Raw genomic sequence first — 26,976 nt, 5'->3', positions numbered from 1 at the left:
TATTCAAAGAAAAGTGTTGGTAGTTTCATATTTTACTTGGTTAAAAAGTGTTAATAAAGAATCATAGGTTTTTAATAACTACAAATAAATAAAAATGAAAAATGTCCTTGAAAAGATTTTTTTTGGTTTATTGAGACAGGTACTTGTTATTTTACATCAAATAAGAAGAGGTTGGAGTAAGAAAACCTGTTAGATTTTCAATTTGTCTTATAAAATAGGGGCATCAAAATATTATTTAAATAATGATTACCTTGATACAAATCTAAACTTTTGTTAAAAATATAAAGTATGTTTACTATGCCGATTTCAAATTTATAATAATCATTTTAAGTTGTTACCCTTTCCAATTTCACACAATTCACAGGATGCATTAAACTTAAATTTGTTCTTTATTTAGAAAAAAATCAAAATATGGCCCTACAAAAAAAGACAAAAATTAAAAAAAAAAAAATGCCTCTTCTGGGGTTTGAACCCACACCCTATCAGAACTCTATGTCCATACTCTACAGATAGGATTCTGCAGTTTTGTTAACCCTTTCACTGCCATAGGGTCCCTGTTATTTTCGGCGTATTTGCCATATGGATGGCTTTAGTCGTTTCTATAATAATAATAGTAATAATAATAAGTTAATAATAATAATATTAAAAATGAAATAAATATAAAGAAAATAATACCACCAACAATAATTATTATTTCACTCACAGATTTGGAAACATATATAATAATTATAATACTAATAACAAATAATAATTATTATATTAACTAATAATATAGTATTTTCTTAGAAAACCCCCTGGAAAATAGGTGATCAATAAAACAATAACCCTCTGGCAGCGAAAGGGTTAAGAAAGGACCAACTTTACTTGACCCCGTAATAAAGTATGCGTTCGAATACATACAGTATCACAGTAGTTTATTCATTCCTCTATTTGAAAAGAGACATAATAATTTCATAGATTTTAATGAATTAATTTTGTTAAAATATTTTACTCAAGGATGAGCATAGTATCTTTAAGCTATTTCAGTTTATTAAGTGGTAGTTACACAAAATATAGAATATTAATTATCGAATTCTTATAATATTAAAGCATGATATGTACATTATACATATTTACTTTGTTATTGTGAATCCTTTGATTATATAATCAATGATTGATCGAAAAGGGTTGTTTAGATTATTTACGATGATCGATTATGATTTTTGTTCGATTAAGAAAATATAATAAACAAGATCAACAAGGAAAGATGGCGTTCATGATCCAGCAACAAGAGCCAATATAATTTTGGACCCCTAAAATTTAGGCCTGGACCCCTAGTTTTCTAGGCTATCATAGTTACCCTGGTTACCTTTGACTTTCCACAACTGTTTTCCATAAAGTACAAAAGCACCGAAACCGTTTTGTGAAGGCATCGAGTGGAGAGCTCTTGGAAAATGTCACTTCATACTCACCCCACTTACCATACCCTTTGGCAGTGACACAATATTCCTCATTATGTATCTCTGCCATTGGGCACAACTCATTGGTAAAAAATGCCCCCCCCCCCCCCCCCCCCCCCCATGAAAACCTCTTCCATATCACTTAGACAGCCGATATTTTCTATACCCATTGGACAAATATTACTTTATGACCGCTTGGACAACACATCCATAAAAAATGACCCCCTTGGACAGACAATATTTTCCATAACCCTTGGACAATTGTTAATAAATGCACCCCCTTGGACAACACACCAATAAAAAAGTGACCCCCTTGGACAAATTGACTGAAATACCCCCCTTGGACATCTCTTCCATACCCCTTGGACAGATATTTTCCATACCCCTTGGACAATCATTTATACACATGCCTTCAACAACTTATTAGTAAAAATGACCCCCTTGGACAAATTGTCTAAAATACCCCCTTGGACATCTCTTTCATACCCCTAGGACAGATAATATTTCCCATAACCCTTGGACAAGCATTTATACATGCGCCTTCGACAACTTATCAGTAAAAAAATGACCCCCTTGGACAAATTGTCTAATTTAATACCCCCCTTGGACATCTCTTCCATACCCCTTGGACAAATAATATTTTCCATACAACCTGTCTTTTTCAAAACAATACCCCCTTGGACAGTGTTATCTAAAATATGACCCCCTTGGACCTAATTTTTAAATACCCCCCCTTGGACAAAAAAATACCTCTTCCATAGGGGGGGTGCGGATAATTTCTGGAATAGCCCAATGCAGTTCGTGGTTGGACTTGGAAAAAGACAGCGCCCGTCCAAAATTATCTCGGTGTCTCTTTGACAAGTCTAATAAGTTGGACTAAGGCGTTGTAAGCTCAACACCCCAAGTGTCTGTGACATCATGCACAGTGCTTTAACTGGAGTGCAGGTTCAGTTACCGGCACTCAAGAGCAAGCTCATTGATTGGCTCATTTTTTCTGGGATTTACTTGTTGTGACGACAGAGAACAGGATAGCAATAGAAATATCATATTCAGATGCTCATTCATTGGTTTTCTTTTTCTGAGGTTTCATGTTGTGACTGACAACAGTGAATGTGATTTTATTTTTGACATGATAAAATTAAAAAGAGAGAAAGAACATCAAAACACTCTGCAATCTAACTTATACTTGGGGCTACACTCCCTCATACAAATTAAGTAGCCTTGTATTTAGATGCTCTCTCTATTACAAAGAAGCCATTAATTTATGCATTAAATATACATTTTAAGTCAAGCCATGTGAAAATAAAAGCTAAATTTAATTTACTTGTGTAAACAATCATGTATCATGCATTTTCTCCATGTTCAAATTATTTGCAAATTATAGATTATATTATAGGTTTATATACTCAGTGTTTTTTCCCCTGCTTTTGAGAATGGTGCCGGTACTTGACAGATTGGGAAAAAATAGACCTGGGGATAATTACATTGATCAGTTATTGATTTAATTACAGTTACTTTCAGATTTTATTGTAATTGATTAAGTTTACTCAGACTTGCCTCTGTAATCAATTGAATTACAATTACTTTAAGAGAGTAATTGATTGATAATTAATTACATTCAATGTACAGTAGAATCCCTTTTTAAGATCACCCAATCCATTGGTTTTTACCGTATATCACTTATCAACGGCATTACTGTCTTTGTTAACCTTTAAATTTGCCGATTTTTGAAGAAAATTTTCATTGTTATATGGCAATTTATCAGTCATGAATTGAGAAATCTGCTATTTGCTATTGGGAACGGTGCCATTTTCCGTTATCAGTTATATAAGGAAAAAAAACACTGATACTATAAGCTTCAGAATAGATCAGATAAGAGAATTTTTATTTCAACTTCAAGTTGACAGGGATAAGGTTCAGATCAATACAAGAAGCTTTCATACATATCTAATAGTTACATGTAAAGTGTTAAGTATTTAAATGTCTCAGGTTCTCTTTATCTTTAGAAATAAAAGAAATCATGTTGACAAAAAATTTTAATGTTTTTTTTATATTTTCTTCAGAAAATGAGGTTATCATCAATACAGACTTTGAGACATTAAAATGTGAAGACACCTTGCATCCTGTGAAGATAATTTTTATCATTGGAAAGGAGTACCCAAACCAGTTACCACAGATTTCAGTCTTCTCAGAAAATCTTGACAGGGAAATTATATCTAGAGTGAAAAGGAAAGTGCTTCAAAACTGTTCTGAATTACTTGGTGAACCAATGCTTATTTCTTTGATTATGTTGATCAAAGAAAACTTGCAACTTGAGGTTGAATCTGAAATGCCATTGACAGGAAAATCTTTATGTAAAGTTCACAAAAATATGAACAATGCTAACAGTGGCAGTGAAAATATATGGACAGACATCTTACATATTGATCACATGAGATCTAAAAATAAGTATTGTAAGACTTTAGAAAAGTGGGCAGCGGAATTAACATTGTGTGGGAAAATCTTATTCTGTAATAAGCTAATAATTATAATTTTACAAGGAGATATAAAAAATATTAAGGTAAAAATATTTTTCATTCAGATTCATGTCTCTGTACATGTATTATACTAGGCTAAATCTTAAATTGTAAGAAATCAATAAAGCCTATAAAGTGTAGATCTGCTTATTTTAGCTTATCCTGTCAACAGTGTCTGAATTTTTATTTTGCTTTCCTTAAAGTTTTTAAAGCAGAGCCTCCAGCTTCATGCTTATTTTCCTGAAAAATTTTGAAAAATTATTAAAAAGTAATATATTGCAAAAAGGGCAATGTAAGTAATCTACACATTGTAAACTACCCTTACAACTAATACAAGTAGTAATATTCCATTTAAATTACCAAATATGCAACAATAGCTCTTACAGGATTAGTCAATGTAGACATATACATGTAGTAATAAATACTGCAGAATCAAAAATATGAACATATTTACTTGAATCTTGAATTCTTTTCTGAAAATCTCATCACATTTTTCTCAAATTTTATTTTCTTGAAATATTTTGGCTCATCTGGAAGCATGCAACTTTAATCAAAAGAGAAATAACTTGACAGATATTAATAGAAAACATTTATATAAGAACATGATATTAAAGGAGTCATACAATTTTTGTGAATGGCAAGTATATGTATAATTATTATCAAAGACATACTCGTACATGTATTGATGTTTTTATAGATGAAATCTCCTTGTTTTGTTTTAGGATTTTATAGTGAGATTGAAGACGGTGAGTGTTGATGTGGATTCAAAGGGACACAGTTGTAAAGAAAGAATGATGACTGTCCTGTGTGAACATCAGCATAATATATCAGACATAATCAGGTGGTGTATTTTATTTTCTCTCATATTTTAATCCTAACCTGCTGAATTTGTGTAATGAATTTGCTAGGCATTGAATAAAGAATGGGCTATTCAAAGTTTAAGGAATTTCAATGAAAAAAAAATATATAAAAGTAAAAATTGAGCTTCGGCATAGATTTTCAGTCCTTGCCTGACTCTATACTGGTGGCAAATGCAAATAAAGAATATAAAGAACATTTTTGCACATATTTCACTACCTGTTTATTCATTTATAATGCATTTGTGTTCTTTTGAAGAATCTTGCTTCTTAAATCTTTTTTTTTTATGTCATTTCTACTTCCTATAATTTTTAAAGGAACTCCACTGAGGTTCAAACACCTAAAATCATAAAGTATGAATTTCTTACATACTTCAGCTGGGAAACTTAGAACAGAAATAGAGATAAAGAAGAAATTTACTTAGAAATAGACTGAAAATTGTAGTTTTGGGCCATTCTTAGCCCATTTTGTGTGAACGCCATGTTTACTAATATATGATATGGAAGTTTTAGACTTCAAAGCAAAAATATTATTTCTTTGTCATTACAATTTACATAGAACAGTGACCCCTATGCAGTGCTAAATGTGTTCCTTATGCAGTGCTAAATGTGTTACTTAAAGTTATATATCTATTAGTGTTCAATTTTTGGTTAAATGCTTATATTTTTATTATCATATCAGAGAAATGCTCACTGACAAATATTTGATTTTCATTTATATAATTATTGAAAAAATACATGTAAAATTTACTTACATAATATCTTTATGTCAAATACTTATCAGCACTTTAATTAGGTCCAATATTTGAATGAAATACTACTATTAACTCATATTTTCATGTAACACCAGTGGTTAGAGAACTTGAAGTGCTGATTTATGATTAAAGTGATGCATTTTGTATTTTGAAAGTCCAGACATCAAATTAAGTAGCTTAATTTATAAGTGTAAAGATGCTATCAGGATGTAATCACTAGAGTTGTATTGTTATAGAATGACACGACATTTAAGTTGACATGATGTATTTTCCTGTAGGTCATATTCATGCATCTGATCGTGTATAGATTATTACTGCATCTACATATTGACAGCATCTTGACAGGTTCACCTGACCATTCATTGTTATTGTTTTTTTCTTCTTAGAGGTTAGGGGGTATAGTTCATTAATTATTATTTGGTATATACATGTATTTATAAGTTACTTAAGCTGGTGCTAGGGGTCGTAGATGGTAACTTGCATATTCAAGCACCATCCATGAACAGACTCAATCAATTCTATCCTGTAACCTTACATCATCTACTTATGGTGATTATGTATATATTATATATATATATATATATATATGAGCCGCTTCACGACAAAAGCAACATAATGGGTTTGCGACCAGCATGGATCCAGACCAGCCTGCGCAGTCTGATCAGGATCCATGCTGTTCGCTATCAGTTTCTCTACTTGCTATAGGGTTTGTAAGCGAACAGCATGGATCCTGATCAGACTGCGCCGATGTGCAGGCTGGTCTGGATCCATGCTGGTCGCAAACCCATTATGTTGGTTTTGTCATGACGCGACTCATATATTATATATATATAATATACATATATATTTTGAAAGCCCATCATTTATGGAATTATCAACCAGACAAAGACACAAACTATACAATTACACCAAGTTAAGTCACATGCTGTGACCTTGACCTTTGACCTAAAGATATGGGTCTTGTACACAATGCAAATGAAAAATCATGCCAATCTACAGCTAAAATAGTATAAGGTGTTATGCCTTTAAAATAATTATTATATGTACTGACCCCTATACAAGAACTCACATGTAAGGGACCAGCCAATTGTTAGCCCTCTCTCCACACCCCTTGTAAAGTATGCCCCCTAGCTGATAATACAATCAGATTAAAATTTCTCTCAATGTTCACTAATACTGCAAGCTAGACATGTCATTTTTTGTTGTGGTGCACATAAACAATAAATTAATGATGGAATGTAAAAACTCTAGTTTAGGAATCCTTACTGTACCACCCTTGGGAATGGAGAGGGGAGTGCATGTAAAGGGGCTTAATGGGGCCTCAATTCTGATGTATAGAAAATAAAATTTTTGATTCATTAATTATTATTGTTGATATTCTTTTTATCTTCAGATTTAAAGATTTTAACAGGCAAGAGTTATCATGCAGGGAGGAGGTAGAGACTATATTTATGGAGGCGGGGCTTATTACATTATACAGAGAACATGTGATGAGACTTAACTGATGAAATTATGTTAATATGTTTATAGAGCTTGGGAATTCTTTAGATATTCATCATGTTACGAGACATATCTGAATAAACAATGTGAGAGTAGGAGGAGTTACGCATTTAAATTTATTTGGGCAGGGATTATTTTATTATAATGAACAGAAAATGTGATAAGGCTTTTATGAATATATTAAAAGAATAGAAGGAGTTAGAGACTATTTTCTTCAGTATCCAGAGAACATGATAAATAAACTGAATAAAGTTAAGTAGAAGGACTTTATTAGCTCACTAGAAAGGAAGGTTCAGGGTGAGCTATTAGTATCAAAGGGGGATGCTCTGACGTCTGTCGTCCGTCTTCATGCGTCAACAATCATCTTCTCCTCTGAAACTGCTGGGAAGATTTACTTCAAATTTAGTCTGTAGCATCCTTGTGACAGTCACACTTGAATTTACTTATGACATTTCAATTGGCACCTTTTAGGGGAGCGACTCAGGGCCATCATTGCCCTTTTGTTTATTGAAGTGCGGCTAATTTCATTATACAGAGAATAAAGGGAAGGTAAAAGGGTTTAGGAAATAATTTATGAAGGCAAGCATATTAAATGACAATGGGCTTGTTGTGTAAAATATGTGTTTCTTTACTAGTCTAACTAAATTATTAGTTACCTTATTTGTTACATGTAATTAACAGATTTATACATGTGTATGCCTTAATCAAGACTTCAACATTTGTGTTAATGAGTGTCTAAATAATGTCATTACTATTTGAATTCTTACATGCTCTCAACTTTTAAAAGATGATAAACAAGTAAATAATCAGCCACATCCATTGCAGCAGCTAGTCACACTTATTCTGTTATAAAATGAGCCATGTCATGACAAAACCAACATAATGGGTTTGCGACCAGCATGGATCCAGACCAGTCTGCGCATCCGCTCAGTCTGATCAGGAGCCATGCTGTTCGCTATCCGTTTCTCTACTTGTAATAGGGTTTGTAAACGAACAGCATGGATCCTGATCAGACTGCGCGGATGCGCAGGCTGGTCTGGATCCATGCTGGTCGCAAACCAATTATGTTGATTTTGTTGTGACACGGCTCAATTATGATCAAAAAGAAAGAAATAACTAATAAATACAGAAATAAAGTTAATTTTCAGTCTTTAACTCTTTTGTGAATCCACATTTTTATGCCCTTTCCACTACTTCGTCTGTCTTTAGTTCTGGACTTTTGCTTAGCAACCACTGTCTAGAATTCACTACCAAGTCAAGAGGAGATAAGCATGTAGAAGCATTTTCCAGTTTAATGTTTTTTTCAGTTATTCCCCTTTTCAGTTGAGACACTTAGCCGACTTGAATTTATCAAAACTTCATAGGAATCTTCAATATATTTCTTGTTTAGAAATATTATTATTGATTTAATTGTCATTTACATTCATTGTAGTGTTCTAAAGTATGTGTAGAATTTATTGGAATGAAAGGATATATCATTTTAATTGGTTGGTAAGGTACAGTCGAGTTCACACTAAACTTCCCACCCTTGTACACTTTGTAGGTTTAATATTTGAAGTAGCTGGATAATTAAGACTGTAAGCTCATAGCTGAAATTAATAATCTTATTGAATATTGAGTCTGTTAGGACACATATGGAGAAGGAAGATCAAAGATGCCTTTTTAATGCATTATTTAAGGGGCAAACAGGCATCTGAGTAGAATCATTAACCTTCCATGACTTAGGGTAATAGATTCCTCAGATGAAAGAATGCAGTTTTCTTGCATATAAGACAGTATTATCTACTGTTTACACAGTGCTGGAAAATCCTGTCTTACATTCCCATGCCGCATGTTTTAAATGATGTTATTTCCATGTGTCTTGTATGAGTGAATTGCATTCTCAAGATGACATCATTGTGCAGGATGACTTCATTGTGCTGTTATAAATGAAGTTGTAATTTCATACGCTACTCTTAGGAAAAGTGCTCTTTTCGTAATTTCTTTTTGTTATTTCATTAATTTGTAATATGCAAGAAAGAGAATCAAAACACCGGCTGTCATCATAGGCAGGAATAGCTAGCTGTTTGGGTAACTGTTTAGTGAATCGACAAGCCTTGTTACTGCCCTAAACAGTTACACTCGAGCCAGATATTCAGGTTTGTACCAGCAGCTGGAGAAAGATCCTTATATTTGAAGTCAAAGTGGTAAGGGGCAGGATTGAGTTTCATGTTATACTAAGAGAGTTCAGTATTTCATAGAAAATGTTATGGACAGCTCTAGCTTATGACTTTTATAATGTTACATAACTGATTTCCAAAAAAAGGCCATGCAGATGAACCATGACAAAATATGGGGGCCTGCCATTGTCTACTTTAAATGGGCCATGTCTCTCACATAGTATTTTCAAGTAAAAACACTGAGTGTCACTTTGTAATATTTTCTAACAGAATTAAGAGAATGTAAGTGATTCTAAGCACCAAGATTTAAGTTTATTAAGAAGGCCTTGTGATTAAATGCCTGCCTCTCAACATAGGAACCATTGGTTTGAGCCCTACTGCGGTCACAACCACATTTCCTAATATGGCACCAGTACTGGTTTATTCCAGATTCGAAATCTATGGATTCAGATAAGCTTTAAGCTCAATCAAACAGAAGACTGTACACATTCTTGTATCATTACTTATGCTTCACATAAGGAAACATCAATTTGTCTCCAGTAGAATTCTAGCATATGTGGCACAATGGATGGGGCTGTTGACTTCAGATCATTTATCCCTAACCTTGTGAGTTTCAATCATGATAGCCTTTGGATTCTTTCTTTGCAATGTATCTAGCTTACAGAATTTACCTAGTTCTGCTTCAATACCAGAAAGTGAATTGAAATAATATAATAAAAGGGGCGCTACAGGTATTCCGGTATTCCTCCGCCAGTAAAACTTAAAAGATGACTTATGACTTTTGCAGTATCAGTTACCTGCAAATAGCTTTGTATCTTTGGAACCTTAATTAACAAGTGGTGTCTCCTCCTCCATTCACAACCCCCCACCCTCCTCCAAATCCCTAAAGAACACCAAGGCTAATGTACAAAAAAAATCTTTATTTTTTTTTTGCTATTGCATTGTAACCAATAAGAAATCAAATAAATATGTAGCAACTATATACACAAAGAAACAATATAACTTTTCAATAGACTAGCACAGTATGAATAACAATCCATTCACATTATGTCAAACAATTCAACAAAACATTTTTTGTAACAGTTTTAAACTGAAATTACACTAAAAATATATCAACATCTGCCATACAAAAATTACGACATCTTTACAAAAATAAAACTACAAATTTTACAACAAAATTATGTCACTATGTCACAAAACAAAAAACAAAAAAAATCAAATTTTGAAGAATTTTAACCTTATTTTTAAACTGGGTTAAACAGAATAATTTTCCTTGTAAAGGTTCATGTTAAGGTTCAATACATTGCATGTACGTAAATGCAGATGCATTGAAATTTAAATTGTAAGATGTTTAGACAAGGTTATCACATCTTTCAACATTTACCAGAAGTAATATACTTCAGTAATATACTTCAGTCACAAGAATTCTTGTGACAAATACAACCTTTAATCAGCAATGCAATGTACAAGTAAATAATATTTTGTGCTGTCTATATATTACATATTATAATTCTTATTTGAAAATTTTGATGCCATTTTTAAGTGATTTATTTTACCCCCTGTTATCAACCTTTTCATTCCAGTAAAAGTAATAAAAGACTGGGCATACAAAGTCATTTCTAGATAGATTTTGCCTAAATAGGAGTATTACATTTAACAGTACTGTAAATTCGTAACATGTATGTAAAAATATTCTTTTTGAAAAGATTACTGTCCATGTATTTATATTACATAAAAGAGTCTATTTAAACTCTTCACCTGCTGAATTTCTAAAATGGAGTTAAACATTTTCCAATTTTCTGAACTTGATTTTACAGATTTTGCAATATCAAGATGAAAATTTAAAGTTAGTCAGCCAACAGTATATAGAGTTTTGTCATAAGAATCCAAGATGGAGTATTTCAAGCATACACCGGGAGTTATGTTAAATAACATACAACATTATAACTATATCATAAACTTTGTCAAAACAGTCGGGTTTTTTAACATTTCATACTAAACTGATCTGGCCAATATTACACATCATTATATGGTTAGTAAACAATACTGTGATATTTGTTCAGAATACGGTTTGTAGAAAATAAATAAGTACAAAATAATGTAGATTTTTAAACAAAATTATCTTTTCATACAAACACCTATTACATTTGTCATTTACCACAGTATCTTTGAGTATATAAGTATACTTAGATATTAAATAAGTATGCCATGGTAAAAAGCCATTATAAGAACTTTGATATGGAGATTATAAACATCTGGTTACGCCAAAAAAACAAATCTTTTTATATCTATGATTAATATGTATAACTCATAATATTCTATGTAGACAAAGTTTCAATATTTGCATTTGTGATTTGGATTTCATGAAAAAGTAAGATTAAAACATGTTGCCAGAAAGAATAAACAAAGAGATATGTCAATGTAAATGATATAATACATACTTGTATATATATAAATTTAGTCATGAATGCAGTCAGAATTGCTCATATTATATCAAAGAAATGGTTCCCAGGAGAGACAGATTATGTCCTGAATTGTGACGAAGGATTTTGTGTGTGTGTAAATGGTTAATGTCGACACAATGCAAAAATATTTACACTGTTTCATGTAATAGAGGATACATAGAACCCCTTAAATGACAATTATGCAAATATGAAAATATAAATAGCTTAAGACTAATGCAATACTGGAGTACAAAAAAAATATCAGATTTAACAGATGTACAGGTGTATGCTTCCAAGTTTTTTTTATAATTTTTAACATAAATTGTTCATTAAAGCTTTTCTGCATTGGAAAAAAAAATAAGAAAAAAAAAATACATTAACCATTTTTTCTAATTAATCAAGTTCCTTCAATTAGAAAAGTTATTTTCCATAAAGAATAATAACTAATTACTTGTATTTGTCAAAAAAAAAGTGTTTGCCATTTCAGCATAATACTTGTGATATGAACTTGACATGGTGAAAACATACCAAAATTTAAAATTATAAGGATAAAAAGTCCTTCACATTATATCCAAATAAATCAATAACCAATGTGGCACTTACAGAAAATATTTTAATACATTCAGTAATAACTGAAAATAGTAATAATATCAAATAATATCCGATAAATATCTATATGGGACTTAAGTTAAAGATACTGACTTTGAACAAAAAGTACAAAAGCTACTGTATAATAAAACTGATTTGAACAAGAGTTAAAAAATATTTCCTTCTCTATCATGTCTATGTCAACAAAACATTCATAAAATACAATAAACAACAATAATGGCACAAATAAAAGAACACTTTGATTAACAAATTAATGTTTAACTCTTTTCCTTCTACACCTCTTGCCTAGAATTATCTGCTTGTCATTTTTCAAACTTATCATTTACAATTGTGGGGGATATCAAGATTAAAACTCTTAAATGAGCCAGCCAACAGTATAAGAGTATGATCACACTGCATGGATATTACAGGCTGGCCTAGCTCATATTACAGGCTGGCCTAGCTCATATTACAGGCTGGCCTAGCTCATATTACAGGCTGGCCTAGCTCATTTTACAGGCTGGCCTAGCTCATATCATAGCCTGGCCTAGTGCTGTGCAGTTAGCAAAGGTTGTTCACTTTCAGTTATTATCAAACATATTTTCACGGTAATAAACATATTTGAAAGATATAAATATAAGTAAAGGATTAAAATCCAAACTGCTAACAATTCACCATTATGCCTTTGTCTAAAGCCATTTTCTGTCAATAAATCTGAATTTCACTGGTAAAATATTTCCCCATTCATTGGACTTATATGTTTTGTTTGGTTTACTGACTCATATCTATTCCCTAAAGGGCTTAGTAAAACACTAGTAAACAATCAGTTTGAGCTCATTTAACAACAAGAATTCACAGTATTGCACCGTTCAGTATACACTTAAATTCTGGTATCAAGTATTTTACCCTTTAGACCTTATAATAACAAATAAGTATTTATGTAACAAGGCTTACAATATATACAAAAATAATACATACTACATATAGTACGTAAGTATATAATATTAAGGACACACAATTTGGAATGATTTGCATTAATAATGTTACATAAAGCTAGGGGTAATTTGTATGGCAATTATATATGTAGTGTTATTTATATTTTTATCAGATATTTTTCTTTAAAAAAAATATACATGTATATATTCTAAAATTTAACAATAGTGATTTAATACCAGCATTCTAATTGATAAGGAGGAAAATAAGTTGATATTACCTTTAATTGGGTATTAATTTATTTTCAGCATGCAATACTGTAGTGTATGTAGACTCTACAAATGTATTAAAGGTGTGAAACATTACCATTTGACCTACTGAAAATGATTTATAAGTCTTTGCCACCAGTATAGAGCCAGACCTGTCTGCACTTTCACTAGTCTGACCAGGCTCTATATTGATGACAAGATTCATCATAGCATTCCAAAAATTGTCTGTTTCAAAAAAAGGAAACTGGGTGTGCATTTATTCTAAAGGTCAGCAGGTTAAAGGTGAAATAATGCCTAGCACTTTTTGAATCTTTTCTTAAATAAATAATCTATCATTATGGTATCCATGAAAATATTCAACCAGGACATTATGCACGTATGTGAATTTACATGTATAATCATACAACCATACTATACAACTGCACCATTTCCTTTGTCAAAATACACAGTTTTAGAGACAATTGCTTAACAAATTATAAACAACAAAGAAATGGTTTTCAAACCAAAAGCTTTCTCGAACAAAATACACAAAACATGAAAAATAAATACTATATATTATGACATGTTATTGACCGGGTGTAAAAAATTGATCTTATATATGTAACTTAATCTGCGACTGCCTGGGGCAGATCCATGCACAAAGCTTCTGCCGACCACGACATATGCGAATCTTCTGAAATATCCACTGCTCTGTCCTTTTCAACTAATGGCTCAACAACCACTTTCTCACGAACAACTTCCATGGACTGTTCAACCACTTTCTCATGAACAACTTCCATGGATTGTTCAACATCCTTCTTTCCTTTTGATTTTGGACGTGGGCTGCTGGTATGCCTACTTAAATGTTTTGACATATGATCACTTCTAATGAACCGTTTCTCACACAGAGGGCACACAAAGTTTTTCTCGCCAGTGTGAGTCCGTCTATGACGGGAAAGCTCATCAGATCTGGCAAATTTTCTGTCACAGCTTTTCCATGTACAAATGAATGGCTTCTCTCCTGAAACAAATAAAAACATTATGTTTTTTATATACAAATCTTTGTAGAACTTACATTTTCTATTGTGGATGGATATATGATTTCAAAATCAAATCCCTTCTTAAAAAGGTTCAAATCTAAATTTAAAAAAAATAAAAATAAAAAAAAAATAAAGTTAAAATAATGAACTTCATATATGGCTATTATAATAATAATTATAATGATAATAAAGAAATCATGTTTAATTTGATAATCTTCTTAATCTGAAATTTCACATTTCAGTCTTTAAAGTAAGATATAGTGTAACAAAACTCGGGTCAGTGAACAAAGTGATCTTACATTTTTTTTCCAAAGTAGTTGTCATTTTAGCTTCTTTACAAATTCAGTGATTTTGTTCCTTTTTTTTTAGGTCTTAACATCCTTATGACAATAAGCTATTGTTATAGTATGGTGACATTTAAAGAGACAGTGTTAAAAAGTATGTCATTTAGTAATTAATGGAAAAACATTGACAAACTGATTATAGAACATGTACTTTGTCCCTATATTATACTTTATGTACTTGATAATTATATCATATATATACAATGAATGTCATATTATCATAAATTTTTACTGATTAATGTATTCACTGAACTTTACTTGATATACAAGTCAGAACTTTATAACTTTTTACGGTCAGATTGACAAAGAAACTGAATATTTATTATCGCTGTAAAACTTGACAGTTAAATTTCACTTTAGTAAATTTCATCAAAAGATAAATTGTCCTTCCATAAAATTCAATCATCCTATAAATTGATTTTTTTCCATATTGTGTTTCTAAATAGCTGATTCTCCCTGTGAGGAATCATTTATAAATGAATAATTTCCTCCTTAACTGCAAATACCACATGGCTATTCCATTAACTGTTTAAATATCGAAATCCATTTTATTTAAAACAAATAATTACTATAATTATAACAACTAAAACTGAATTGTGATTTGTGTACTGTACTGTCTTTCAAAAACTGGCAATATCATTGTATCATAATCCTTAATTTATCTAAGCAACAAACCTGTGTGTGTCCTGTAATGAGCCTTCAGGTGTGAACTTTTAAAGTATGTCTTGTCGCATCCCTTGTATGTACATCTGTGCGGCCTTGACCTTGAACTACCAATTACCTCTATATCTTGTTCTGTTGTGTGTCTCGTCAGAGGGGCCGGAGCAATGGGGCAAAGTCCTGGCATATTACTTGCCTTGCAAGTTGCTGCGCAGTTACTGTTCATGAAAATGACTTGAACAATGGGTGGCTGCTGCGTGATTTCCCCGTTAGGAGATCTTGTAAGCACTATGGGTAATGGGGCAACATGTGATCCTGATAAAGCATTAGGAAGAATTTTAAAATTGTTTGTGTTCTGAGTTTTGTCCAACTGTTCTACTGCTGATTTAAGAGGTTCTGCAATTAGAGGTGAAGCAGAAGAAGGATATTCCAATAAAGACGAGTCCTCTGCCTCCGATAACTGCACAGTGGCTGATGATGAATGCCCTGATAATGGTTTAATTCCAAGAATCTGTGATGATGAGGATGATATTCCTTGTAAAGTATTTGAGTCACTTAATGGAGTCATTTCAGTATAAATGGAATAAGATGGACTAGAGATAGAATACGAGGTTGTTTCACTTCCTGTTGAGTTCATTGTAGAAGCACCATTGAACAAATTGTTTTGACTATTTTGACAAACAGTAACTGGATCACTATTCTCTCTATTGTTACGTATAATCAGTCTTTTCTTTGCCGGGAGACAGGACTGACTCCTACTGGTCGGCACAATTACAGAGACTGGTTGACCTCTGCAAGGGTCACCTACTGAAGGTGCAGCAGACATCATGGTTTGTCCAGATTTTCTTTCTAAAGGTCCTTCCATCAGTAACTGAAAACAATATTAGTCAATTAGTCCATGCATGTAACTTCTCATTCCTAAAATATAGCAAACTGAAATGAATTACAGACCTTAAATTTAAAAGTATTTTATATATCCAAAAGAAAAATCTTATAAAACAGTGTTACAAATTGAATTAACACCTACAACAAAATCAACACGTATTTTGGTTTTCCTGTCCTATCAATGACTCTAGTCTAACAATGGTTAACATTTTAAACTCTTTTTATCATTAACATTTAAGTACTTAAGCTTCTCATTGTATAACAGCGGACATATATTTATCTATTAAATAAATACATTTAATACTTTTCATTTACCTGGGCCAACTTGGAGTCTCTCCCTAATGGAATTGCCCGCATTTTTTCTAAACTGTTAGATTCTGGTACAGCAGTGTAAGTGGCAGATGATGTAGAATCATAAAATGCGGCACCCATGTTTGAGCTCCTAGATGGACTAGAATATGGACCATATAAAGGTTGCGGTGGAGGGTCACCAGGAAGATTCCAAGGGTCATTGGATGTTGATGAACATGTCGAATCCATGCTATGCTCACTGCTTGCTGGGCTAGGAGCTTTACAGATAGAAAGCAGGGTCTCGACGGCTTCTCTCTCCGATGTCTCGTCTACGACAGACTTGGGACTGTCCATGAGTGTTCTACTGGACTGGCCCTAGAATATAAATAATAGATAATTATAAACTAAAATTTTCATTAACAAAATTATCAATGTTTTTCAGTATAGGTAAAAGTTTAGCTGCGCAACCAATTTAATTTTGTAAATACATACTAATAAATATTAACCAGCTTTAATAGTGTTTTAAATTAGTTTTATGAGCAGTCGATTTACTAGACTGATTAACAGTTTGCTGATTTACCAAAGTAACTGCATCATAATTCATTTGAAATACTGCAATCCTATTGGACAAAAAATAATTTCAAACACTAAATAAGAATAAAACCTCAATTTCATAGAAGGATAATTTAGTTAATAATAAACTTTTGAAATAAATTCAAATTAACTGCTGCACATTTATGATTCTGGAGTTACTTTGAAACTCATTTTCAGTCATATTATATACCAGTGTCACATTAGCTTGGTTTTTTTTCTAAATCATTGATAAATTTACAATTAAATATTAGCTAAATGTTATTTTTCATTGTACTAGGGAGTTAATTTAAATTTCAAATTTTGTTAATATTATTTTTAACTTAATATTTCATGTCATTAAATTGTCAGAAGGTTTTTGTAGACACCTTTAATATGCAGTCCATTATTATGCAAAACATTTAATGATGACAACATGCCTTTATAATTATATTTACTGTATTACTATAAGAAAATGTTAGGTATACCTATTATTAAATAGATATATATTAAAGGTGAATATTAGGTCACATCTGTCAATATTAATATATATTTAAGTGTATACTTGATGAACATAATTAATAAGTGTCATTTCCCTTTATTTCCTTTAAATGGTTATTAAACTATTCATAAGTAATGACTACAAATCAAATAATTATTCCTATAGAAGTCAAGAATACCACATGCTATTTTTTAAATTATTAATATTCATACCACAATAATTAAAATTATTTAATTCAGACTATATAACATCATTCCTTTGGTTTATATTTTTATTCTTATCCAAAATTAGAAAAAACACATCCACTTCATTTCTCAACTAAACACTATAAGTTTGAAATTCGAAATACAATGAACATCCAATTTAGTGAACTATCAAATTACAGTTTGTACCTTCGTTATTTAGATGTCCTTTACAAGTTAAAAGGACCTTCAATTGTTACATTAAATAATCCTTTAGTTATAACATCTTCATGCTCCAAATATCGAATGCCTGAAAAGGTCAAGTTTCAGGTAGGTTTACCATCAGTTGTCCATAGTTGATTACAAATAACTTGCTATTTGAGTTTCTTTTTTGAAAACAACTTCCTTTTTATGTTGTTTTTGATTGATATCTACAAAAATATAATATAGATCTAATTATGATTTTTTCAAGCATCATTTTATATGATCAATCCTTAGATAAGAATAAGAATATTTCATATTTTATTTATAAATTAGTAAGATTATAAATATTATCTTATTTTTGTGCAAAATAGTTTACAACAATGAAATAATGGCAATGTTGGGGGATTTGGGTGTGTAGTGCAATTTAATTCTGCGACAATGACATTTTATGAGTGACACATTTTTGATGCCTGATTATTAAATTGATAATATTCTGTTTCATAATATAGATTTTTTTTCATCTGTCCCACTTTTCACTTGATTAACAGATTAACATAGTCTTGTTGTTTCAGTACTGGTTGGGGAGATAAACTCGGCCGAAAATCAGTGTTTTGGGGGCATGTTTCATTTATTTGTTTAAGTATTCTGATGAATCTTGCACCATAATAAACTTCAGCTCTTCGATTTCCCGGTCTCACCATAAAAGTTATATTTAGAAACATAACGGGTAATTTTGAGAGGCCCTGGAAGAGGTAAGTAAAAAGAATATTTTTAACGCGCGCATGTAGATAATTCCGGCTCTTTGTTTTTCTTCTTAAATGAGTAAGTTAAAACGTAAAATAACATGTTTAGACATTTTATTATTTCTTTGCTGTTCATTTATGTCAAATAAAAAATATTTGTTACCAAAATTGTTGAGCATTACGTTAGTATAATGAATATCTATGATAACACGATATTTATATGCAACGTACTATGTAACATATAAATCATTTTTACGTAAAAACACATGCATTATCATTTATTAACGTATAACGAAATATGTAGTTAAAGAATTAGTGATTCAAATTTATTTTTGCTTAGCTTAACAGAGTGAAGAAGAAATTAATTTAGTGGTATTCAACCTACACATTAACATATAAAAGGAGCATTTAACATCAGTCTTTCAATCCATTCCACTTAAAGATTACAATTGTGTAATCAGCCTTTTTTTTTGAGTTAGCAAGACAAAGTGAGTCTGAATTTCATCTACAAAATGTATACGTAAACGTCGTCTGCTTTACAGGTAGTCGGTCAATATATAAAAGTACCCCTGTTTCCTGTGCGAGCCACAAAATGAGCATCTGCTGCACATGCGCACAACAATGGGACTCCCTTACTTTTTATAGGCATGTTTTGTAAACAAACAGGTAAAAGTCTGTGTTATTTTTTAAATATCTTACCAAACTTGACAAAATTTCCAGATATTGTCGAATTTCAGCGATAGTATGAGATGGTGAGCTTGATTAGATTAAAAATTCCGATAACTCCATTTAATTATAAAAAGCCGAGTTTATCAACCAGCCGAAGTTATCTCCCCAACCAGTAAAGTTAATTTTAATCAAAATATTTTTATAAATTTGTACTGTTGAAAATTTGCCGACTTGAAATAAAACTTATCTTATCTTATATTAAGGAGCATATCAATAAATAATTTAGTGATGAAAGAAGTTCATACACAGGGTTGTCATTAAGAGCCGGCAGGAGGCCAAAATGCCTGTCTCAAATGCATTATGGGCCGCCTCAAAATTAAGAAAACACTCTTTGTTATGCATGATAAAGACAGAAATGACCGCCTCAAGTTCAAAACAAACCTTCTGCAAAAAATATTAATGACAACCCTGCATACATAATTAACAATATTTGATATATTAGACAATAAGTTTCTTTGGGTGTCTTGGTGTAGTCATGGGACTAAAAATGTGCATCTTTCTGTCCCAAAGTAGTCTTGGGGTATCAAGAGGTGTCTTGGGGTAAATAGACCAACCCCAACTAATGTACCTCGAGACAAGATATTGTGCTTTTCGTGCTATTTTGGGCAATATCTCGCCTCTACCACATAGAAGCAAGATTCTGACCCAGCACGAAAATATCTCAGCATCTTGCTTTGGCATGTCAATAAGATACTGTAAGCAAGATAAAATAACCATTTTTACGGATTTTTACTAAAAGTTACTTTTTACTTTACTTTTATCTAGCTCAAATAGAAATACTAAATTACTATATCGACTTATGAGAAATATATCACTAAAATTTAAATCATACATTTAATTTTACTGTGAACAACAGCAACTGCACGTAGAATACAACTTTGAGTTATCTTTCAACGTTATACTTATTGAACTCCCAAGTCTGAAGTGCAGTATGACAAATCTAGGTCGATTGTATAACTTGACCTATTGATATACAATCGGTGGTTCAAGTTCAAATTAAACATCATTCACTTCTATAAAAAGAAAACAAGAACTTTAACATCAACTTACATAATTAATTCCAAGAGAACAAATGAATGCAACAATACTATAAGAAATACTACACAATCACTCGTAATATATTTTAACTGGTCGTGATTTAAGCGTGGAAATCATGCGCAAAGGGAAACAACTCGATGCAGTCTCAAAGAAGTCTTACACAACTAAAGTCGCAGAGAACAGGAGTCTAATATTTACCTTGCATCACTTTTTAAAAGTACACTGAATTGAATGCTTTTAACAGTTAAATGATGACTGGAACAATAAATGTGTTATTTGTCAGTTCTCTCAGTCACATCTCATTTCATATTTTGAATGATTAAAAAATTTATTAAAGTAAAAATCACACCGTTGGGAGCAAGTTTACTGTACCCTATTGCATGGATCATAATCGCGCTGTACTTTCAAAATGTAAATAAAAGATGCAGAAGATACACAAATAAAACTTTTGTTTGAAAGATTTTGAGATAAAAAAGATTGTAAAGTATCAACAAACGAAAATGACAACAATAGCAAAGAATCACAATGTGACAATGCGAGCAGACGATGTGTTTCAAAAGATAAACTTACGTATATTTCCGAAGACGGCGGCGTTTTCGGCGGGGTTGGCGGATAAACTCCATCCACAAGTTTCCTTTCCATATCCTATATATTTGTTTAAAATAAACGAAACACTGTAATGTAATTTTCTCTCCGAGATGCTAAAGGGGTGTGTGTGAAAAATCATAATAAATGTGACCATGACCTGGAGAAGGTAGGTCCACTTTAACCAATCAGAATTGAGGGCACGACTTTCACAGCCAATGAAAGCGCAAGGAACGACTGATCAGCGGCTGATACTACCTTGGAGGCACGTGGTTTATGTTTGTAAACTAATCATGCGCCAAGAGCATGGAGTTACGTTTGAAGCGACGCTTGATAATCACGTAAGGCGGGAAAAGGTAGATAATAAAGAAAGAAAGGTGAATAGTTTTATAATTAAACATTTAATAAAGCTCCCTGCGGAAAAGCACGTACGACAGATGGTGAAATGCATATTCTACATTAAAATAAGCTACTTACAGTAGCGCAAAATGATCTAGAATAGATCTATATATATCTAGATCTACATTTCGTCAGCCACATTAGATCTATCACATAATTCTATCACATAATTATGGAAACGATAATGTTTTTATTAAATTTAAATTGGAAAATAAGCAATCCGGGAAAAGATGTAGATTGTATGAAGACAGGGAATATATATTTACGCATTTAAACTGGGAATTAAAATATTTATTAAAGATCTATATAGATCTATCTATTACAAATGAAATATTGATGAGATAAAATGCTTATTTTCATTTTCCGAATTTTTCGCCGCAGTGGAACATAATTTCCGTATTTCCACTGGTGTCTTGTCGGACTACTTAATAATACACACAATTTAAGATGGAGTCTTTCAAATTCTAATGTCTAAATTGAGAAATTTGTATATTCAAGTGTTGTGTTGTTTTTTTTCCAACAAACACAGAATTTATCTTCATCTTATGGTATGAGAATTATCACATTTCACTCCTGGCTACCGCCACTCATGAAATATTTATTTTCATGCCACACGATGAAAATAAATCCTGTAAACTTAGATCAAACTTGAAGATCAAACTTGAATATCCTCCAGATTTAAAAAATGCAAAATATAATTTCTTATCAGGAACTTACAAATGAAATATGTAGATACTCGTACATTGTACTTGGTCTGAGATACAATTTTATGAGTTTGTCATATATATTTATTTACATGCACATATATTATTAAAGGAAATGTAATTGCAGAGTTAAATAAAGTGAAAAATGCTCAGTAGTTTCAAATAACATCAGGGATAACTTTTGTACCAGATCTCTGGTATTTTCTTGCCGATAAATTAGCTCGCTAATTGATGTTGTTGTTTATTTTTTGCTTTCACTTTATACCTACATCACGTTTCTAAATCTAATGATTCAAGGTTCTTATTAAAAGACTTACTCCTTTAACAATTTTTCATTGTTTGGAAAAAGTAATTAACTTCCCAGAATTGATAATACTGATATTTTAGCCCACCAGGGGAAAAATGCTCAAATGTTTTTCTTATGGCAGTGTGTCCGCCGTTCGTCCACAATTTTTGAACATCGCCTTTTTCACCACTTGATTGATTTTTACCAAACTTCATTAGAATGATCCTTAGGTGGCCCTGTACAAAAGTAATACTGATGATCTGCTGTGTAAGTAGGTGACAGGAGTTAAAAATATACTTACATGTACCTTAAAATGAAATCTTAAAAATTAGTTTCCCCATAAGCTACAATGCCCTGAGCTTATATTTGGCTTGTAACATTGCCTAGTGAACCTCTAAAGCATGGACCTCTACACAAGTGACATAAATCATGCCCCTTTCCATCCAACCCTAATTTAAAAATGTTTTTAAAACCCTGTTCTCCGAAACAACAATGCGCAGAACATAGATATATTTGGCAAGTAGCTCTAGCGTCCTTTTGTTGTCCTCTTCAAAAGTTATATAAATCATGACCCTGGAGTTAAAATAAGTCTTGCGCCGTGGGTCAGTTCGTTTCTGTTGATTTACATACATTTATAAGTATTTTTAGATTTGCGGTATGAAGCATTGCCTATTCCTCTACAGTCATGTCCCAATGATCAAGAATTGTGCTACCCTTGCGATGACTTAGTTTAAATGGACTTGTAGTGTCAGGTTTTAAGATCCTCTTCCCTGATGCTAAAATGTCAAGAAGTTTGGTACATGAGAAGCAGCACCACCTTATGGTCTTCTTCGGAGTTACGTTTGGGCTAAATTCGCACCGTCTAGGATCACTAAGTTCATTAAATACACCGTGAAGCTACTGTGCCAAGAGCCTAAATGTTTGACATGTACCACTGCAGTGTATTTCGATAAGTAATATAAGTTATGACCCTTGTGACAAAATTAGTCGGGCCCTGGGGATCACTTAGTTTACTTACACTCACTTAAAATCCTCTCCTGCTCAGACCATATATATTTGGTGTAGCATCACCTTGCAGACATATTCTTCGCTCTGTGTCATTTTATTGTTTATATAGATTTAAACTGGAAGCACAATTAGCTTATATAAGTATGATAGAGTGAGTCCACAATGCCCAGAACCTCAATAGTTTGCATGTAGCATTGCCTTTTTAACGTTAACCTCTACAAAAGATATAAGTTATGCCAGTTAAAATGGCAACCTTCCTTGGTTACTTAGTCTACATAGACTTATAAACAAAAATACTGATGCATTTCAAATCTTCTTCTCCGAAATTACAATAGTAAGAGCTTTAATATATTGCATGTAGCATCACCTTCCTGTCTTCTACAAAAGTTTAATAAATTAGCCATGTCATGTGGTCAAAGTTGGCTCTGCCATTGGGGTCCAATCAGTTTAAATACATTTATATTTTTTATATAATGAAATACATCCAAGTCTTCTTGTGTGGAACTTAAATACTTAGACCTTAGATAGTTAGCATGTAGCATTGCCTTGTGGACTTGTCCATAAGTTACATAAATCGTGTCCTTGGGGTGAAAACTGGCCCAACAAGAAGATCAATTTGTTTATGAAAACACATGCAAGGCTTCTTCTAAGGCCTAGAGCTTAGATTTTTTGGCGTGTTGAGCATGTGACATCGCACTTTGGGGTCCCGCGCACTTAAGGGTCCGACCCCAAAGCGCGTTATACTTTGCATCGTACTTTAGGGTCCAACGCACTTTGAGGTTAAAATCGAGAAATTGGACCCCAAAGTTCGTAACGCACTCTGGGATCGGACCCAAAAGTATGTTAAGTATGGACCTCGACAAAAGTTACATAAATCATTTCACTGGTGTAAAAAATTGACCCCAAACCTAGTGGTCACTTTGTTTACATGAAAAATGTTGTAAAAATCTTCCGCTCTGAAAAAAAAAACAATGCCGAGAGCATATACACTCGATGTTCGGCATATGTAGCATGATTTTGTTGTCCTCTATAAAAGTTACATAAATCATGCATTTGGAGGTACAATTGGCACCATTCAGTCGGTTACTTACCTTTTATAGACATAATATAATAGTAAACACTTAAAGGCTGGTTTAAATGTGGAGTCCGTCAAAAAAGCCAACAATGCAGGACAATTACAAAAAGAAGCTTGAAATTGCTTGAAAATAAAGGGTCGCCTTGAAAACTCATTGAAAGTCTGCATCGGCAGCACTTTATATGTTTTGTCAAGTTCTTTACCACGAAAAGAACTTGAATTTTAAAGGATATAAAGCTATGTCTATATGGAATCAATCCAAACAAGTTCAGTCCCTCAGTCAACATCACACATCAGCGATCAATCCCGTTTCACTAAAATACAAATATTTTTTTTCCTGTTATTTAAACACTTGTATATATTATATATTTAATGATTATTGTCAAATTTTAAAAATGAAATACACTATTGCTATAAGCATGTTGTGTTTGTTTTACTGGGCTCGCGCGTCTACAAGTTTCCAATTCAATTTATCAACGTCTGGCACTGAAAATGTGGTTTACGTCACGGTCATATGGCGAAGTTCCAGTTTTACTGGCGGAGGAAGACCTCAGGTGCCCTTCCTTGCCCTTGAGTGAAACCATTGACATTCCGCACGCTAGCTGGATAGCTTACTCACATGAAAGAATCCAAAGTCCCTGTCGGGATTCGAACTCACAGCGGTGAAGGGCAAGTTGTTTGAAGTCAACGTCCTTAACCACTCGACACCGGAGCCCCTCTGGATTGTGAACATGGCAAGGGGAACAACTGTATACAACTTTTTACCGATTAAGTCTATCGCTATTACAAGGGATATTTCCGTACATACTTTTACAACCGATGATTTCAAGAAAGTCGTGGCAGAACAGTTACTTATAGATGGGAGAATCAACTTTACACGTTTATCTTAGAGATTCACTTTTTATAAATATGAAAATACGAGGAGATAGCTACTATAATAAATGTGTCACGGAAACAGGCCTCAAAACACCTACACTTCGGAATGTATAAATTTATGACATAAAGATAATGCCAAATATAACACAGCTGATATTCAACGACATCAACTTGACTGCTCTTTTATTACACAAATTGGGTGTTCAGCGCCTTAGCTATGCTAGTTATGGCAGTCCCACGTTGTAAAATGTATATTGCTGAAATTTTAGTACTTGTACATGTCAAAATTCTTGTGATATTATTACTTTTGTGAGACCTCCTCGACTGAATGTTGTCCTGTGTTTTCAAATTATACCATATTTGTTAAACTTCCATGTGAAAGAGCTACCCTGCTAACTAGCAAAATATCAGTGTTCTACTGAGGTGGGGTTCTACGGAGGTGTGGTTCTACTGAGGTGGGGTTCTACGGAGGTGTGGTTCTACGGAGGTGTGGTTCTATTGAGTTACACGCATATACCAAACACGGAGGGCCGGCAGAAAAGTTTAGTTGTTGCATTTGAAACATTACAATGTCAATGTCACTTAGAAAGAACATGAAGCGATTGTGTTGTTGTTGTTGTTGTTTGCTCATGTTTAATTAAAATCCATTCGATAAAAGATTTCGACAAATGGTAAGGTTGGAACATCCTTAGATTGTCTTAAAAGGATTTAAAATAAAAAGGTGTAATTTGGAGTGAGAAGAAAGTAAATTTCATTTTTAACTTTCAGTAAATGGAGCGAATTTCCCTTTTTGTTTTTTTTTATGAACAGCGGTCGGGGCCTCGATAGGCCTTAATCCCCCAAGGCCCTTTGTAAACGCACATAAATTTTTTGTTAAAACTATAGTTTTCCCTTTTGCGGGGGAACATGCGATCAATAAAGATGTTTGTAAAATACAAATTTTTCAAACCACTTTTTAAGTGAAGTTGTGAAACACATTTTTGGGGGATGTAGTTACCCCCCGGATCCGACAGAGATCACGCTGAATTTATCAGAGCCAGTTAGTACCTACTTCCTGGATAAGCTGTAAACCCATTTCTAGTCTATTGCCTTCATTCCCCAAAAAAGTGTATGAAAGGTCAGTGCAAATACCGTAAAATGATTTATGATCAAAACAAAGAAAAAGATTGCGCCGTAGGAACGAACCAGGGTCGCCCCATTATATTTCAACGCTTAGCTATTGAGCTAACGGGAAATTTTTTTAGTGATTGGGTTTTATTTTCGAATCATTTTTAGAAAGATATGAACGGAACACTTTGATCGATGTTGAACCCATGAAAACCCAATTGCGATATGAGAATATTAAAAGGGCAGGAAATTGTCTCAGAAAAATGAGGTAATTTCCACTCCAAAATAATAGGGGAAAAGAAAAAAAGT

At 32.6% G+C, this 26,976-nt stretch overlaps 2 protein-coding genes across 3 annotated transcripts; one reads left to right on the top strand and one right to left on the bottom strand.

The window, feature by feature from the left end:
* Positions 1 to 3,486: 3,486 nt before the first annotated feature.
* Positions 3,487 to 7,938, top strand: LOC132739630 (RWD domain-containing protein 3-like; the record flags this gene model as incomplete). Its single annotated transcript, XM_060727381.1, has 3 exons — positions 3,487 to 3,999; positions 4,678 to 4,796; positions 6,961 to 7,938. Coding segments are annotated over 3 exons (744 nt in total), but the record flags the coding sequence as incomplete, so codon positions are not given.
* A 2,191-nt stretch (positions 7,939 to 10,129) lies between these two features.
* Positions 10,130 to 21,390, bottom strand: LOC132739632 (Krueppel-like factor 10). Of its 2 annotated transcripts, none has more exons than XM_060727383.1 (4): positions 21,198 to 21,390; positions 16,684 to 17,034; positions 15,499 to 16,354; positions 10,130 to 14,460 (listed from the first exon to the last, which is right to left on the bottom strand). In XM_060727383.1, exons 1-4 carry the CDS (start codon positions 21,267 to 21,269, stop codon positions 14,066 to 14,068), a joined length of 1,674 nt encoding a protein of 557 aa, XP_060583366.1. In that variant the 5' UTR covers positions 21,270 to 21,390; the 3' UTR covers positions 10,130 to 14,065. The 2 variants fall into 2 exon arrangements, with proteins under 2 accessions (XP_060583366.1, XP_060583367.1); XM_060727384.1 differs by lacking the exon at positions 21,198 to 21,390 and adding an exon at positions 20,640 to 20,750.
* Positions 21,391 to 26,976: the final 5,586 nt, after the last annotated feature.

Source organism: Ruditapes philippinarum, unplaced genomic scaffold (assembly GCF_026571515.1).
Source record: "Ruditapes philippinarum isolate M1 unplaced genomic scaffold, ASM2657151v2 ctg6575_1_1_1_1, whole genome shotgun sequence".
NCBI lineage: Eukaryota > Metazoa > Mollusca > Bivalvia > Venerida > Veneridae > Ruditapes > Ruditapes philippinarum.
Note: the sequence above shows the minus strand (reverse complement) of the source record. Positions and strands in the feature narration are given on the sequence as shown.